Here is an 18,338-nt window from a genome sequence, read left to right as displayed (position 1 = left end):
CCACAGGGTATCAGCTCATGGGGAAAAACAGTAAAGAAGTAAAAAAATGTGCAGAGAGCAGTGGTGGAGAAGAGCCATGTGTAAGGTTCTGCGGTAAGGGGTGTTGCAAGACAGATATGTTTAGTACAGCACTAAAGGGGAGGCATTTAAAAACCACAATTATAGTGATCTTAGTTGGCAGGGCACTGACTGGAAAGGCTCTTGTCAGCAAAAATAGCAATACCCACATTAATGGCAGTCCATTGTCTGATGACATCTTGGGACAGGGCTGTGCTAAGAGGGCCTGGTACTGTGGTGTTATAGTTGCAGAGTATATATTTAAATATTAGAGTCACAGCCCAGAAGAGCTAAAGATAGGACAGTGGCTTTAGCCTTTTGTGCTGAGGGTGGAGCAGAGCCCACAGACACATAATGCCATCCTGGAACAGTATTATTTTAGGCTGCTAATCTTCTAAGCTTTTACTGGCAGGGGGTATAGCCCTGTGTGCAGAAGTCAAGCCTATTGGCAAAAGCCTTGCTTTTCCAAGACACACAGCTTGTTGTTGGGGGTAAGATATTTACCCTGACTGAATCTGAATTTGGGGTCCAGTTAGGAAATCTGACTGATGTGCATGTTTCTCCCAATTAGCTCATACAGCTCATGTGACTTGTTTCGTTCATGTGGCCTCTTGTTATGTATCCATCATCCATTTTTCTTTCCTATTAGAGTGAAATTGGACACAGCCCTCCTCCTGCCTACACCCCTATGTCAGGAGTAAGTATTTCACATTTAGCCTTCATCCTTCAGGCTTTCCTTCTTTTTTCACTATTTTTTTTTCTTTTTCAAACTCCTTTTTCCTGCATAAATGACTCAAAACCAGGCAATGAAGTGTTTATATAAGGAATCAAATAGTTAAAGATCTCCAGATTCAGCCTGGATTCATGTGCAAATTCTAAGGACCCACACCCAAAACTCTGGTAACTTTTCTGAAAAAGCATTTTGGTGAAAGGCTCGGATGGATCTGTACATCTTTCCTTCCTATCTGTAGGTCATGATGATGAAAGTTCCTTGCATGTCTGTGCTGACAAGCAAAATGGTAGGTTGAGTTAAACCATTGAGTTGAGGTGCCAATACAAACAGAGTTCACCAGCCTGAAATACACTTCCTGATGGAATTACACATGGTGTGGGTGACCCCATGATTCCCACCACGGCACACACTAGAAATGTCACCCCAGAATAAACAGAGATGATAGTGGTTTCTATCCCCACTCAGGAGGAGATTTCCCAAAGATGAGGTTTAAAGGGCTTTGATCAGAAGTCAGGGGAGGTTGCCAGAGTAATAGAAGAGGAAACACCACCTTCACCTCTTGCATTTGTGTGTGTCCAGCCTCCACGTGCCTACTAGGAGACAAGTTTTCCTGCCCCCTTTCCATCCCACTGAGCACCACTGAGCAGATGGATGTTTTGTGGCTCCACACCAAAGCCTGGAAGCTCAGGATGGGCAGGGCAGGCACAGGAGGCACAGCCATGACTTGCTGTTGAAGCTTCTCCCCTCGGGAGCCTCCTTTCCCATGCTGTTTGTCCCTTCTTCCAACAGAACCAGTTTGTGTACCGGGATGGCGGCTACGCTGCCGAGGTGCCGATGCCATACAGGGCTCCGGGCTGCATCCTTCCAGAAGCCCCAGCTGCTCAAGGGGCCACAGCAGAGATCTTTGAAGACACCTGCTGCAATGGCACGATGCAGAAACAGGTGGCAAGCCTGGCAAAAGAGGACAGCAGCACCCAGAGGTACAGCGCTGACCCCACCGTCTTCATTCCCGAGCGGGTCGTGCGGGGAGAGCTGGATGAGGATGGGTACATGACACCGATGAGAGACAAACCTAAAACAGGTAAAATATTGCCTTTCCAGAGAGGCTCCTGCTCTAGCCTGGCTGCATTTCTTCTCTTTCTACATCAGCAGCTTTTCATCAAAAATGGCTTTATTTAGTTACCCATCAGGTTGAAGCATTCTGACTAGGATAATATTCCTTTACACAGGGATTTGGTTTTCTCTCCTTAATTTTCTACTTTGAAATGCTCAAATGTGCCAGTATGTCAAAGCTGGTAAGTCCCCCTTTTACTTTTTTTTTCTTTTTTTTGGAGAAATAACAAGAGGAATGAAAAAAAGCCAAGCCCCCTTCTTACCCAAACACAAAGCTTCAGTTATTTCCAAAGAAAGGATCTATATTCAGCCAGCCATAGTTCCAACTTTGCTTTGTTTATTGATCTTCTTATTCTTGGCATTGTGCTTGGTAAATGTCATGTTGAACCTATCACAGAACTGATACACACAGCTGGCCTTTTATACCCAAGAGAAGTCTAGGATTGAAAGAACAAGATGTGCTTTAAAGAGAGCATCACTGCAAGGGGAAATTGCCTAAATCTGTGCCTGCTCAGCATGCTGCACTTCCCAGTTTGCCCTCATTCATTTCTTCCTCTTAAATAATTATAGCAGTCATTTAGATATAAGTGTCATTATTAATTTGCTTCCAAAGCTTTGCATTAGCTTTAAAGAAAATAATTAATGCAAATGTATTGCAAGTCACTAGTCACAAGTGTGTTTGCTAAGAATTTGGAAGCCACTTGTCCTTTGTGTTACATGATGGAGGAATGGATGGAGCCCTGGGGCTTGACCCATGGCAGTAGCAGTTGTGGGAGTCTCCCTTGCAGTGATTTACCTTCAGTATGAACCCACATTTTTGTACAGGTGCACCCTGGGGATCCTCAGAGTTCTGCAAGAGCCACCTGAGCCCTCAGGGATGTGGCAGTAGCAGCTCAGGAGAGAAAGCAGCTCCTTTCTGACCCCCTGGGCACAGACACAGGGTTGTCATGGTGTGGCCACACACTGTGTGTTCCATGCTAGCTGCAGGGCTCAAATCAATGCACTGCTTGGCTGTCATCACTAAAAAAAGAAATGTTCCTACTATTCAGCTCATATTCAGTGGCAGTTGCAGGTTCAGAGGTGTTCACTGGGTCATGAACTTTTGCCTTTAATAGTTTTGGCCCCATTCTGGATGAAACCAGATGACCCCTTGCACCAGGACTCTCTGTGGAGGTGCGTGCAGAGCCCTTGAGCAGGACTGTGCTGCTGGAAATGGGGTGTTGATCCACAGCAAGTGACTTGAGGCAACTGTAGCCTGCTCCAAGTCTCGTTTTGCAGCTGATCTAAGGCTCTCTTGTTCCCTTTCTAGGGCTCATTTGTACAACCTTTTTTTCATAATGCTTCAAGGCCCTTTGTCCTTCAGGGATGGAAGGTTTTTAATCAGGCAAATTGTTCTGTTAGAAATGAAGCTGTCTTAAAAGTTAGCCCTTGGGGATAGGCTTTGTGCAGAGAGCCTAACTAAGATTCCTACAGTTATCTGGATAGAAGGACTGCAGAGCAGAGGGTTTGCTAATAGGTCCAAGGTAGCAGAGGCAGAAGTCATTCAGTGTGTTTGGGTCTGTAGATCATACAGTGAGAGGAAGTCCAGGGAGCACATGGGCTGTGGCTCAGTAAGAGCTGTAGCTTAGTTGGCCAGGGTGTTTGATAAGTCAGTCTTCCAAGGTGTCTATTTTAACCCACGCTGTGTGTAGAAAACTTCATTTTTCACAAGTGTGTGTTCAGCATAGTTGGGTCCTGATCCCGTCTGGAGTTTTCTTGGATTGGCTGAGGTGGAGGGTGCTCTGGTCCAAGTGCTTCTACACGGATGGATTACTACCACTCTAGGCTGACTTATTTTTTATCTTTCCTTAGATTACCTAAACCCAGTGGAAGAGAACCCATTTGTTTCCCGACGAAAGAATGGAGATCTCCAAGCTGTGGACAACCCAGAGTACCACAGCGCTCCCAACGGGCAGCCCAAAGCCGAGGACGAGTACGTGAACGAGCCATTGTACCTCAACACCTTCGCCAACACCTTGGAAAACGCCGAGTACCTGAAGAACAATTTGCCAGAGAAAGCCAAGAAGGCCTTTGACAACCCAGACTACTGGAACCATAGCCTGCCCCCACGGAGCACCCTCCAGCACCCGGACTACCTGCAAGAGTACAGCACAAAATACTTTTACAAACAGAATGGACGGATCCGGCCCATAGTGGCAGAGAATCCTGAATACCTCTCCGAGTTCTCCCTGAAGCCTGGCACTGTGCTGCCCCCGCCGCCCTACAGACACCGGAATACCGTGGTGTAGTGGCTGTGCTCTCACTGAAGTGGAAAGGCAACCCCTTCTAGCTGCCTCACTCGTACTCTCTCGCTCCCCCTTTCTCCCTGCCCTCGCCCGTCCTTCCTCCCTCCCTTCCCTCTCTTTCTCCCATGAGCTTCCTCTTCTTGCCAGTTCACTCATTTTTGATATTTCTAAGTGAAAGGATGTCTTGGAGTTGGTTGCAGATTGGGTTGGGAGCCTGGAAGGAAGGAAAGAAGGAAAGAGACTGAAAGAAGGAGTGTACAACCTGGCCTTTCCCACTTTCGGCAGATGCAGGGGTTGGATGCCCAGAGAAGCCAGGTGGTACTAGGCAAGGCCAGTGGCAGTGCTGCTGTCGAGTTCGTTCTCAGTGATTCAACTGTAGGGAAAGCCACAGAAAGGCTGATTGTTTCAGCAGGAACTGATGAAAGTCTGTATAGCATTCCTGGAAATCTCCATGCAATTTCCATCAGGGTGAAAAATGGACAATTTTTATATCCTGTGTGATAGCGTAGTAATTGAGATTGAGAATCCAATTTCTTTCTCTAACACTTTCTATCCCAGCAACTGAAAATGGCTAACATAGCTTTTCAAAAACATTCAGATCTTCATTGTGGCTTTCCAAGAAATGATGATGTGACTCCCACATACAGCTAAGCCCCTCTTCTGAGCCACATCGTGATTTTGTGCCAATCCCCAGCCACAGAGACTCCTGCTCAGAACTGGTACTTGACATGACCATTTTTGTATGTGTGCCAAAACAACAATCACTTTAAACACAAAATACCCTTCAGAAGAGAGTAACAAAAATACACCTTCAATATGTTCATTTGAAGCTAAAAACCAGGCCAAGAAATGAAGATTTGTATGCCAAAAGTTTTGCTTTCCTGTTTTATACCTGCTGACTATAAACACTTCGAAAGATTGTCACTAATTCTTCCCTCTTTTTCTTCTTTATGGTCATGAAGGGAGCTGGGGATGCTGTCAGGCAACACTGAGGACAAGACAGAGAACTGAAGAGTTTGATGTTCTGTGGGGTGGGGTGGGAAGGGTCCTTTAAACTGGAAGACAGACACTGGACTGGAGAAAACGCACATAGCGGTTCACTGGAAAGTTAGTTTGCACTTAACCTCTGATTTTATTTGAACTGTTTTCTGGATTTTGAATGAAGCAATATGGAAGTGACCAGCAAAATACAAAATAATAATTTTAAATTAAAAAAGAAATATAAATTATTTGTAAAGGATGACTGTGGAAATGCCAAAATGAAGCAAATCAAGTCTTTGGAACAATGCCTGCCACTTCTGAGAGGCCGATGCAGTGACTGCTTCAGAGAATACAGTGACAGAGCAGCCAGCTCTTCCTGCTGCTCTATGAAGGACAGCAGAGCAAGCCCTGGAAAGGAACAGGGGAGGCAAATGTCCTCCTCTGGCTTGCAGCACAGTACAGAATACCATTTTTCTAAAAGGAGGATTACTCTGGCACAGAAGACAGTGCATATGAGGTTTGAGAAGTCAAAATGTGCATGATTTGCAGAGCTTTCTGTCAAAAATGTAAATAAGTATGAGTCAGTCTCCTTGCACTTAGTTCTGCTTTTATCAACCTCAGTTTTTAGGTAGACAACCCCTGACCTGCTCCTCTTTGGAAATCTCTTTGAAAGCAGAGTTCTGGATGTTTTTAGTGATCTGGGGCAGATGGAGCTGGGAAAGGAGGCGCAAGGGCCGGAGACACCAAGGCTTGCTCCTGGCACACCAACACTGTGTGTGTAAGAGCATTTGTGAGCCTACTTCCCACCAAACATCTTAAGGAACTATGAGGTACCTTTGGAGATCTGCCTGTCTCTATCCATCAAGGTTTTTAAAGGGAAGAAACAATACCTGGTGGATGGCAATCTTGGGTGATGCAACAGTATTTCAGTTTATGCACTTCAGCTCTGTTAGGGCTGAGATCTTTGGGGTGACCTAACCTGGCAACAAAACCAGCAACAACCAGTGGTCTGGAAATGGCATCACCCTCCTCTAAATTCCTGTCATTCCAACAGCTTGCCACCTTTAATCTTAGAGAAGCAGAGGAAGGGAGTAAGAAACAAGCAACAGCTACCTGAAGCTTAGTAGGTCAGCTTGACAAAGGTGTGAAAAGATGTTAAACCTGGCTTGGTTGTTACCCTTGTAGATGGAAAACAAACAGTGATCACAAGGCTGGTTCAGCCAGCGAGCTGTTGGTGCACCAGGTGTCCAGGTGTGCATCAAGTACATAGCTGAAGGTTCTGAAAGCAGCAACAACAGGTACAGATCTTTGAGCTGGTAAAAGGAGACCTTGGGTCAAGTGGTACCAAGGTGGTTTGTGGTGATACAACCAAATGGCCACTGCCATGGGATAGATGGATACTACCTGCACTGAGGGGGCTCTTCTGGTGCCTCTGGTAGCTCCTCACCATCTTAGGGGACAGGGGCACACACTGGGCAGGGGCTGGGGCACAGAGGGTGGCACAAGGCCCTGGGTGGCTGCTCCAGGGAAGGTTTACCCACAGCAGTGCTCACAGGGTGTCAGCTGATGCACAGGCCAAGGTCTGCCGGGCTGGGACAATGCTGCCAAGCTGCCTGGGGACAGGGACCAGCACAGGAATGTGGGGTGTTTCAGCACAGCAGCTGCCTGCAGGACCATAGGTAGGTGGAGAAAGGTTGATTTGTCCCTGAACGGTTCTTGTAACAGAGTAACTCCTAATGGAGAAAAAATAAAAAATAAAATGCTGGCGCAGCTCACGTGTTTGAATTCAGAGATGAACTCAGAGGCTGCTGGGGCAGAGGCAGGCACACCTCCAGAGCCAGGCACTGGGATGGAGCTGCTCACACAAGGTGAGGCCTGGTTGTTCCTCTGGTAATGAGGTAGTGCTTGTGTTAGAAACAAGCCCGTGGAGTAATCCAAAGGTAAATACTGCTGGGGTTTAACAATTTAACGTTTTATTTCTTACAAGGCTTGAATTATTTATTAATTTTATTTGTTGACTATGGGTGTGCTATAATATATTAAGTAGCATGAAAATGCAGAGGTTCCTGCAGGTGAGGCAGCAGGAAAGCTGGAAGAGGAGCTTGGGCTCTGCCTGGCAGCCAGGATGAGCCATGCAGAGCCATGCTAGTGGGGTCTGGGATAGCAGAGGACAGGCAGAGGCTTAATGAACACAGTGATTCGGGATGAGGGAGAGCTCCACACACTGCAGCTTCTCAATTTTTTTTTTTTTATTATTATTTTTGAGCTGCTGGTTTGAGTTGCAGTTGCCAAAAGTGGCCCTTGGGTTCCGTGCTGTGCCAGTCACTGCCCCTTGCCCAACAAATGGGCCTGTGTGGTGATGAGGCTGCTGGTGAGCCACCCCAGAGAGCAGCAGATATCTGAACCCTGCCCCTTTCCTCTGCAAGAGAAGTTCTGAGCTTAGCTGGCAGGTTTGCCTCTTTGCAACAGATAGTTTAATCATGGCTAAAGAAAAAAGAAAGGGAAACTGAGAGCAGAACTGTTTGGCTGCTTTAATTCCAGCAGAAATGCCCAGCTGTCCCTAACTCACATCTTTGCCATACTGGGTGTTGCTGCTGGCTTGGGGAAAGAGCTTGGGCAAGTGCACATGGCAAAATCATGGCAGGCATTCCACTGGGATTCATATGGGATGAAAGATGAGGGCCAAGGTCGTTAATGCATAATGACAGGTTTGGGGGAAAAGCATACACACACACACACACACACACACACAAACTGCATTTTGTCAGCACAAAGCAGCAGGTGAGCATATCAACAGAAGTACTTTGGGTGTGATTCACTCTCTAGTGCTACAGAAGTATCTGGTTAGGTTTTGTGGGTTTTAGAATGCGGTCTCCTGTTTATAAATGTTCTGTCGTGGCCTGTGTCACAGGAGAGCAGTGACCAACTTTTCAAGAGCACGTTTTTACCTGAGTGGGGATCAGCCATTATCCAAGGCACAAAGCAACCTGCTAAAGGAAAGAGAACATATATTATTTTCTCCTGATCTCTTTCAGTGTTCCTTGTCCTAGCTGTTATTACCTACCTGAGGGTTATTGCAAGCAGATGCTGGGGCCGATTGACTCACTGTAACGTAATTGGCTGAAACCAACTACTTTCACATTTACTTCTTCAGGTCTTTTCAGATTTTTCTTTTTCTGCAAAACAGCCAGGAGGGATTTTTTTATATGGCCATTGGCTCAGATGTAGCAGAGTATTTACAACTATATTTCAAACAGCTTGTCTCTCTCAGGTAGCAAGAGATGGAAATAAATCTGCAATAGGAGCCACCATGTAGATCTGTTTGAGGTACCCTGAAATCCTTTTCTGTGTACAAAGAAATGCTGTATTACCCCTGGATGTACCTCTTACTTGGTAGAAAATGTGCTTCTTGACTGCAAGGCTCATATGCAATGATCTGACACCAGTTTCCACTAAAGATGTCACCCTCAGCCACCACTAATCCCAGCCCAGAAGGAAGGAAGGTGGCAGCTCTGGAAGAGCAGCTCAGCCCTGACTCTGTGGATCCACTCTTTCCATAGCTTTAGGTAGAGCTGGGCAGCACAGGGGAGAAGTATGAGTTGTGAGGTAAGTCAGCCTAGAAATACAGCTTGGTGTTGGGGATGGAAAATCAAATATTAAAGAAAAAAACCCTATTTTTGTCTGTGTAGGTGTTGTGCATCATGGTGGCAGCTAACAGAACGATGGGATTGTTTGAGTTCCTTGATTCTATCTGGGAGATGAAGAGACAAGGCAGAATGAGGCTGTTGGTCATGTAACTCCTCAGGATAACTGGAGGCATCCCCATGAGCCGTGCTTCCCTGGCATCCCAGGAACCCTGGGCAGGCATGTCCCTGCTGAAGGGACAGCACCCACAGGGACACACAGGGACACTCCCACTCCAGCCTGCCAGCCCTTTAGGGAGGAAGGAATGGGAGCACCAGAGATGCCCAGGCCTGGCAGCTGGGCAGTGCCTATGACTGCTCCCACCCTGGCTTCCCAAGTGCATTTCAGAACTATGGAGCTCAGATAGGTGCTTGGAAGGATGCTTGGCTTGAGGCTGACTGGTGAAAAATAGGCTTTAGAATAATGAGAGCCAGGCCTGCAGTTTTCAGTCACTTCTTTGGCTCATAGAAGACACCTCAGAGGGGAATAATGTCACTTCAGTGTCCCTTTGGCAAGGCTTTTTCAAAAGGTGGTGGCACATGAAGTCCCTGCACCTGCTCATTTCCAGCTGTCACTTGCTATAGTCTCACTCCTGTGGATCTTCGACCTCTGCTGCTGACAAAACAGCTCATCTGTGGTTATGTAAAAATCCTGGATTTGGGTTCAGGTTGTTTTTCTAGGTACGGTGGCTGGCTCTAGTACTTATGTTCATCAAGCAGGGAGCTGCAGTTGTCCCACAGAGTAGCCTTAGTGAAGCACCACTGTCTGTGCAGGATTCCCTGTTTTTTTTTATTTTCTGCCTGTTGCTATAAAGGTGGAAAAGGTCACTGTTACAAATGGGGCTTTCAGACTGGGAACAAATAACAAAAATAATGCTATGTGGTTAGAAGCACCACTCTAAAATGTCCAGAAATCATGTCTCCATGTCAGTTCTAATGTTATTTTAGCACGATTTTATTTTACCACTGTGTGGAATAGTGGTTTGTTCTGATGGTAGGCTCCTTGCTCTTGAGGCAATCACAGGCAGGTGAGGCTGTTGGTGGTGCTGCTCCAGTGATGGCTGGGATCTGCCTGTAGGTTTGGACAATGCAGAGCACTTTTTAGGGAAGATTGTGGTTGTTCAGGTCTGACTGATGGTGGTGGGACTCAGTGGGGCTTGAACTATAGCCAGTCTCATCTCCTAACCAGAGGCCGAGGGACACTTTCTGCCCAGGGCGTCCTCCAGCTGGAGTCTGTGGCAGCAATACAGGAAAAAGTGTGAGGGGGAAGCCCAAGGACATCCCAATAGGAAACACGAGGAATCAAAGTTGATTGGGGTTTTTTTTTCCTTTTTTGTTATTTAATTTTAGAAGTGAGCTTTGTGGACCGTGGCAGAGAGAGGTTTTAAGGGGAGTTTTGTAAGGCGTTATGCAGTGTGAGTAGTTCTGTCCCAGTTCTTCTCCCCTCACCAATAAAAAAGCCATGAAATCACACTCCAGAAGTGTTGTGGATGAACCCTTGACCTGTTGTGAAGGTGCATCCTGCCCAGCACACTCAGGCTGCTGGCTCAGGTGTGACCAGGGCCACAGGAACACGGAGCCATCGGCTGTCACCGAGCGCCGTATGCCAGCAGTTTGGTCCCCAGCCCGACCTTTGAGCTCTCCTAGGGGGGAAACACTGTATTGTCCATAGCACTCTGAAGACTAAACCCTTTTGGGATAACCACAGTAGGGAACTGTGACTGGTATTTTCTAAGTGTAGATATGTATGCTGTTCTTTTGAGGTAAGGTACTCTGACATATGTAGCATAAACTGGTCCTGCTGTTAAATGGGTCGATTATTAACTGAGCAGCTGTGTAGGGGGTAGCTAACTTTGAATGCATGAAATCACTGTTCCTATGGATTTGGGATGGGAGGTAGGTACTGGCTGCTTGTGGGGGTACTTATGGTGGGGTAATGCAAGAGGGAAATGCAGGTGAATGAGAAAACTGGGATTTTTTATAGCATTTTAAAGATGGAAATCAGTATCCATTTGATACATTATTCACAATGGTTTTAATCCCTTCTTTTGCCCAGTTTTTGCTACTTCCCCAATATTGTAAGCTGGAATTGCTAAAGAGGTATCAGGGAAGGAAAACTGAGGGGAAAAGAAGTCTCTTTCTAAGAACAGAGATAGCCAAATTTCATTTCCTGACCTGGTGGTCTTGAACCACTGACTTTTCAGATGAGGCTCAAATTCAGGCCCGGGGTATGACATTACTGTCCCCTTGGAATCAAAGACTCCCACCTGACAGGTGACACTGGGGTAGCACTGAGCTCCTGGTGACTCCTGATCCCAGTGCCAGCATGGCCCAGCCCACAGGAACCAGCAGCACACACAGGTGGGGTGGCCTGGGTTTCTGTGAATCCTCCACATTCTGAAAGAGCCACAGCATAAAACAACAATACTTCTGCCTTATGAAGTACCTTCAGAAGAAGAGAAGTGTCGGCAAGTTGGGGAAGACACTCATTTCTTGCAAAGTGATGCATTCAGAGTTAGCTGCCTTTCTGAAACAAAAATAAAAAGAAATTCAATACCTACTGTATGTTACTTTGAAAATGTGAATAGTATTTTTATAGCTTGTTAAAGACACAGCTAGTTGCATTTGTAAATAAGGATAATGTTGCTTTTATTTTCCTTGTGGACACCATTGTTTGGAACATAATTGTCCTTAGGGTTGATTTGTATATAGGTAATTTGCTTGTGATTTAAGCCGCTCCTCCCCTTTGCTTTCCGTCCCTTCCCACCCTCTGGTTTTGGTTAGAAGTACCATTTTCAGCATTCTGTGTGATTCTGTGTTTTAGCACTGTTGTGGTGTGTTCAGACTTTCTGCACTTGCTTACACAGTAGGGTATGCCAATCGTGTGTGGCGTAATGTTACTTTAACCTTTTGTTTCTCATATTTTAGCTGTTGGGAATTATACACTGTTAAAATACTTACTGACCTGGGTTAATATTAGGTACATATTTTAGCATAATTTCCCTTCTTTTCATGGTTTCTCGGGTTTTTTCTTTTTTCTTTTTTTTTCCCCTTTCTCTTCCCTTTTGTCTTGTTTGGAAGCTGGGAAGAAACCTGTGGATCTTCTCTTTGTGTGGTTCTATTCCCCACTCCCGTGTGCAGCCCAGAGTTTCTCCTCATGGTCCTTGGGGTAGAGCTTTATCTGTTTGTTAAGGCAAATGTAGACTGCGACCCACCTTGCATCAACCCACGCTCATCCCAGCTGAACAATTTGAAAACTGTTCTGCCTTTTTGTTACATGAATCTGTCAGAAATATATTTTTAATTTAATATAAATGAAATTCAATAAAATATGAAACAAAGTCTCTGGCACAAGTGAAATCTCTTGGAAGGTGGCTTGAGTGCTGCCAGTGCCACGGAGTCCCTGTGTCCACGGAAGGCCCTGGCATGGCCCTGACCTGGGGCAGCCACACACACCCTACACACCCTACCCCAGCAATCCCAGGGTTGTGCAGTTCTGAGCTTCTCATTCCTTTTAAAACAAACCACAGCCCACGAATGTGTCGGTGCCCGTGCCCTGTGCCCCAGCTCACTCTCTGGGTGTCCAGTTGCAGCTCATTCACCCACAGCTGCCCTGGCTCAGCTGGGGTGATTTATCTGCCCAGCTTTTTGCTGGAGGGAGTAGAGGGTGGTGTGGGGGAATGATGCCTATGTATATTTAGACACATTCATTCAGTGCATACATAAAATCTAACCCCAACAAGTACATACCCCATTATGCCAACAGGCACCCTCTGAGTGTGCACCCCACACCTGCATGCCTTCATCTCACACCCCAGCACCACAGCTTGGCCAGGGCTGGCTCTGCCTTTGGCAGCTGCACCTTTAAATCGAGTTGGAAAACATGTTGGAGATGCTTCCTATGCTCTCAGAGTGAATTAAAATATTCCCTCCCCTGGAGCTGCCAGGTGCCCTCAGTGCAATACCCACTCATTTAAAATCCACCACTCACACACAGACCTGTGAGATTTGACTGAGCCATTCCCTGCCAGTGCCACAGGTTAATTCCCATGGGGTCTGGCACACAGCCTAACTCAGGCTGGTCCCACTGCCCCCAGTCTGCCTCGCTGGCTGCTGAGCATTGCCTTACATTGCCAGGCCCTTGGAAGGCATTTTAAATTTACCTAGAAACCTGTAAAGGTCATTTGGCTCTCTGAAACACATTTTAAAACACTCCAGTCTCCCTGGATTGCACCTCTTTGTTTCACGAATGGCCTCACCATTTTCTCCCCAGCAGCCTGGAAAAGTCATTGCAAACACACACAATTCTCAGTGCTGGAATCCTGGAGCATTCCCCACACAATTCTCAGTGCTGGAATCCTGGAGCATTCCCCACACAATTCTCAGTGCTGGAATCCTGGAGCATTCCCCACACAATTCTCAGTGCTGGAATCCTGGAGCATTCCCCACACAATTCTCAGTGCTGGAATCCTGGAGCATTCCCCACACAATTCTCAGTGCTGGAATCCTGGAGCATTCCCTGCTGCCTCCAGGGAGCAGGAGCACAAGCTGTGTATAACACCACCACCACTCAGAGTGGTTTAGGGTGATGGAGTTAAGCATTCCCACTTCAGAGCTGTCAGGAATATAAAGTCTGTTTTCCATAGGAGGGGAAGGGGCAGTGAAAGAGCCCTGCTGCAAGCCCACCCTTCCATGTCCAGCCACACACCACAAGGCTGGAGCACACCCAGGGACACACACATAAACACTGGTAGAGCCCCAGGTGCTGGAAACAGTGATTTGGCATCACTGAGATCTTCAAAATAAAACAGGTCACAATAGAACTCCAGAAATGCTTCAGAACTGAGTAAAACAAGTTTTAAGACACATGCAAACACACACCTCTTTTCCCCAAGTGGGTTTTACTTAACTGGCTGAAATATGAAGGAAAGAGTAAATAAATCACCTATTTTCTAATGAAATACATTAATTTAAAGCCCTCTGCTACTCATTCAGAGCAGCTTGGCAAAGGCCATGGGGTTCAGATGTTTAAAGTGGCCTGGAAAGAACAGTGTAGCTTTTGCAAGCAGTTTCATGCTGTGTTACTCAAGGTGAAGTTCTTCTCTTGTATCCTCACAGGTCAGTCTGGCCCATGGCTGCTCAGTGTTCATCTCACTGAGGTTTGCAGAGGCAATACTGGCCAGCTGGCACATTTTGTCCCACTGCAACATGCCTGTGCCTTGAGCACTGGGGAAATTGGTTTTGCTCCCTCCAAATGCAAAACAAGCAGCCATTGGTAGCACTGTAACACCTCTGTTAAGGCCTGGGACCTTCCCAGCAGGACAGGCTGCTTAAGCAATATCAGTAACAGCCCCAGAATTCAGTCAAATCTCTTTAAAGCTTGCACTCAGTTTGCAAACCACATGAGGACTGTGGAGCTACTGAAGAGGCCAAATGAGCCTCTCATTTCAAACAAGCTCTCCAATGCACTGACGTGAAGTAAAACAGGAAAGTGAAAACCATCAGCAGGTAAAAATCAGCTCAGCTCCACTGATGAGACTGAGGCCACTGCAAGGTTCAGGAGCCTTTCCTGTATAATCTCTCAACAACTGGGCCAGCAACAATTTGGAAGCTGCTGCCAGAAGCCAGGAAAAGTCAGGAGAGAGAAAACCAAGCTTCCCTTTGGTTCCTTTAACCTGCCTATAACACACTGCTCAGCCTAATTTCTCTGCCAGGCTGGCAGGGAGCCCATCCTTGTGGTGGGACAGGCTGTACCAGGCATTCCCTCTGGCTGGGCAGAAACACAGGGCTCTGAGAGAGAGCCAAGAGCAGTGCTGCGAGGGCAGTGAGTGGGGAGCTTACCTGAAGAGCTGGATTTCTTCCCTGATCCCTTTGTTTTGGCATATCCTCTCCTGGCACAGGAAGGCTGAGCCTGAAATGTGTCCTCCTGAGGCATTTTAAGGCCACATGACAGAATGTCTGCCAGCTGAACAACTGGGAGCATTTTGGCTTCAGTCAGCTAAAACATTTGCTTGGTCCTTTTTAAAATTTGGTGGAGGGTGGTGTAGGGGCAGTGGTGCTTTTTGGGGTTTATGTTATTGGGGGAGCTTTCACTGGGGATTTTTCTTTAGCTCTGTACACAGATTCCCCCCAGGCAGGTTCCTAGGGATGCTTTGGAGTGTTGGTACAGCACCAGTGCATTCCCTGCTCCCTCCAGCCTGTCCCAAATAGATAATCTGCTCTTCTGCAGTCAAAGCTTGTTTCTTCCTGGGGTGAAAATGATTTTAAAAGTTGTCCAGAAAGGAGGCAAAGCCATCAGACAACAGCTCAGACCTTTGCTCCTCACTCACCTGGGGTTTTGCTGTTTGAGTCTGAGCCCTCTCCATCCTTCAGTGGAGCCACCAAGGAGATGTCCCAGTCCCTGGCCACCACATAACACCCAGACTGTCTCAGCAGCCACAGAGAAAATTGACATGGGACATGGTGGTTATGACACATAAAGGCAAATTGTGTGGGCAGTCATGGATACCTGTGGCAACAATTTGCCCCTAGAAGAGCCCCTGAAACCACAGGGAGCCTCCACATCCTCCAAGAGATGATACTGCTGGGAACAGCTGGGTGAAGTCCCTGGCATGACCACAGCCCAGCTCAGGAAGCTGGCATGAATCTTTACAGGTGACTATTTAGAAAAATCAATTAAATTATTACACTTAGAAAACTCTTTCCATGCTGTCTGCAGCTCTCCATTCCAGCCCATCTTCCCCATCAGAACGAGGCATTGCTGGGTTTTTAACCCTGACCACACAAGTCTATCCAAAGCCTTCGCTCAAGGGCACAGCCAGCAATTCCAAAGGAGCAACCACTCCATACTCCAACCTGTCATGCCTGCTCACTGCTCCAGAAGGAGCAGCTGACAAACAGCCAGCACAACTGCAAAATGCTTCTCCCCATGATAAATCCTCCCCACTACTCTCTGCTTTTTTCACACCAAGAAAAGCCTTTGCTGTCATGCAAAGAAAACCTGTATGAGTTGCTTTGTGCAACACACTGGCAAGTCAACAAGATTGTGGCAACAAGGGAAGAAGTCATATTGTCCTTTCAGCCATGAGCACAGAAATGTGCTTTGTCCCTGTCACACAGGCACTGGTTGCTGTGCCCCCTGCAAGGGCCTTGCACAGAGCTGCACAAAGGAAATATTTTTTTTCCTACAGAATAGAAATCACCATGATTTTTTCAGACCTCTTTACCAGCATGTGTTCCTGGCAAAGCAAGGACCAAATGAGGGAGGGGTGGCCCAGGGGAGAGGAGGAGGGATTAACAAATAGCTCCATAAGAAGCATCTGAACATTTTGTGCCCTGCTGCTTTGGCACCTGTGACTTCCTCTGTGTCTCTGCCTCTGACCCTGCTGGTCCAGCTGGGGCTGGGCACTGCAGGACTCTCCCTGCTCTCCTCAACAGCTGAACCATCACATGCTGCAGCGTGGCACCGGGAAGCCAGCCTGGAAAGCCACAGGACACAGCTCCAGTGAAATCCAGCTTGCCAGCAGCTACTCAAAATCCAGCTACTGAAACACAGCTCAGTCAGCAGTGAGTGCACCTGCACCATTGCCTCTGAGAGACACAAAGCAGCACCTGGGGATGGAAACACCTGCCCTTTGCTCCTCCTTTGCCAGGGAGGGTAGTAGTTTTCCACGGAGGAGTTGTTTCCTTATTCTATTACCTTCTAACATGGCAAATGGCACATGTGGGTTCCCTAGTTGTGCTGAATGCCACATCATTGCTTTCTGTTTCAAAGGAGCTGTGACAGCCCCAAAACCTGCCAAAGCAAGGGAAACAAACCTTAGTTAGGGATACACAGCAAATATGACTGAACACTGAGGCCACCCTGCCTGCACTGCTGTCTGTGAGATGTGATTTACACATGAGGAGAAACCCAGCAGGAGCCTGTCCCTGTCAGTGCTGCCTGTGTGAACCAGGTGTTTCTGGAGGCCCTGACTAAATGGACAAAAAACCAGAGGCAGGGGCAGCAGCCCAGGAACAAAGCCATTTACCCCAGCACTGCCATGCTGTGCAGTTTGGTCTGAGTGACCTGAACAGAGAGCACGGAAGCAGGAAAGAAATCGAGAAATATTTTCTTGACTGAATTTGCTGCTTTGCTAAAAGCAGTGTTTGGTGGGGCGGTGGTGGCTTCCAGCCAGGAGCCAGGAGTTGTGGAAGGAAGTGGGGACCACAAAGCCTCTGAGGACCCCAGCAAATAGGATATCAGCCAGACTTAAACAGGAGTGGTTTGCATGTTGTGCCATTAGATATATTGTCTTGGCCAGAAGGGAGAAATGAGGCAAGAACTTTCTTTCTCTGCTCTTTTATCTGCTCTATGCAGAGTTGTCAGATTATGCAGAAATACCAAGCATCAGACAGTGAAATGTTTGCACTGCATTTGCATTGTTTCCAGAGCAGAGAAAACACTCTCATTTTGATTGAAGGTATCCCCTAACCTCAAGGGAGAAAATGATTGTGCGTGCAAGGCAGGACTGATGACTGAGTAGGTTTCCAGTGCTGGTCCAGAGCACAGTTACCATGGCCTGAGCTGGCTCCCAAGTCCTCAAAGGCAGCAGAACCACGAGCTGACCCTGCCAGGCCCTGGCTTGTCAGCACCAATGTACTCACTGGCCTCAGGGGATGGGCACAGAGCGGGCAGACATGTGGATAAGGCACACCAAATGTGCCGTGGGAGAGCTCATTGAGGCAGAGTGCACAGCTGTGCACACCAGTGAGGCTGGAGAGGTGGCTCATTTGTCTGAAGAGACCTCGGGTGTGCTGCCACTCCTCTCCCCACAGTCCTGTGCTCTCCAGCTGGTTTTCGTCCTGTTTCTGTACCTATGCCACAGTGGCCATGCGACCACTTCAGCACCCAGGGATATGTGACATGGAAAAATAACTCAGTGTCAGGGGTTTTACTGTTCCTGCTGCTTTTTTGTTCTTTGAGCTGTACCCAGTGGCAACCAAAATCTGTGAGCAAGGAATTTCTGATGGGTCTGATGTCACACAAATTCACAAAGAAGATTGCAGGTGGATGGAAGCCAGGCATTTGTACTGTAAATGATTAAGAGCAGCTATTTGTGTCCCAGCACAGAAGCAGAAACACCTGAGGCTGCAAGCCCCAGTGCTGCAGGGTTCTGCTTCCATCCTCTGCATCCAACCACCAAATGTGGGAGACATGATGGAAACATTAATCTCATAAATGATTCAGCTGATTTAATTGTGTATCTCTTTGGAATCCAAATACCGTTCTGGGTCTTTCTTAGTGAGTGGGGCAAAACACCACTGAGCTTTAATGGCATAGAAGAATTTTACCAGGTGGCTCTCTGGAACTGCAATAGTTAAAATAGGTTATTCTCCAAAATTATCAGAGCTCAGAATAGTGAATTATTCCGTGGGTACCTTTGTGCAGGGAAGCTGCTTCACTTCAGTCAAACAGAATGGAGAAACAATGGAGCATGTTTCCTG

The 18,338-nt window shown here is 47.1% G+C and overlaps 1 protein-coding gene across 6 annotated transcripts in view; it reads left to right on the top strand.

Annotated features, from left to right (window-relative positions):
* Positions 1 to 5,927, top strand: part of ERBB4 (erb-b2 receptor tyrosine kinase 4) — a 582,907-nt gene extending 576,980 nt beyond the window's left edge. For 4 of the 6 annotated variants that reach the window (XM_068196531.1, XM_068196532.1, XM_068196536.1 and 1 more), the window contains exons 26-28: positions 707 to 754; positions 1,580 to 1,871; positions 3,755 to 5,927. In XM_068196531.1, the coding sequence (XP_068052632.1) occupies positions 707 to 754; positions 1,580 to 1,871; positions 3,755 to 4,191 (777 nt within the window). In that variant the 3' untranslated portion in view covers positions 4,192 to 5,927. The remainder of the gene's footprint in view (positions 1 to 706; positions 755 to 1,579; positions 1,872 to 3,754) is intronic. The other 2 variants (XM_068196534.1, XM_068196535.1) reach the window with 1 other exon arrangement.
* The last annotated feature ends 12,411 nt before the right edge of the window (positions 5,928 to 18,338 follow it).

This window comes from Anomalospiza imberbis, chromosome 7, assembly GCF_031753505.1.
Source record: "Anomalospiza imberbis isolate Cuckoo-Finch-1a 21T00152 chromosome 7, ASM3175350v1, whole genome shotgun sequence".
NCBI lineage: Eukaryota > Metazoa > Chordata > Aves > Passeriformes > Viduidae > Anomalospiza > Anomalospiza imberbis.
This window is presented reverse-complemented; position numbering and strand designations above follow the sequence as displayed.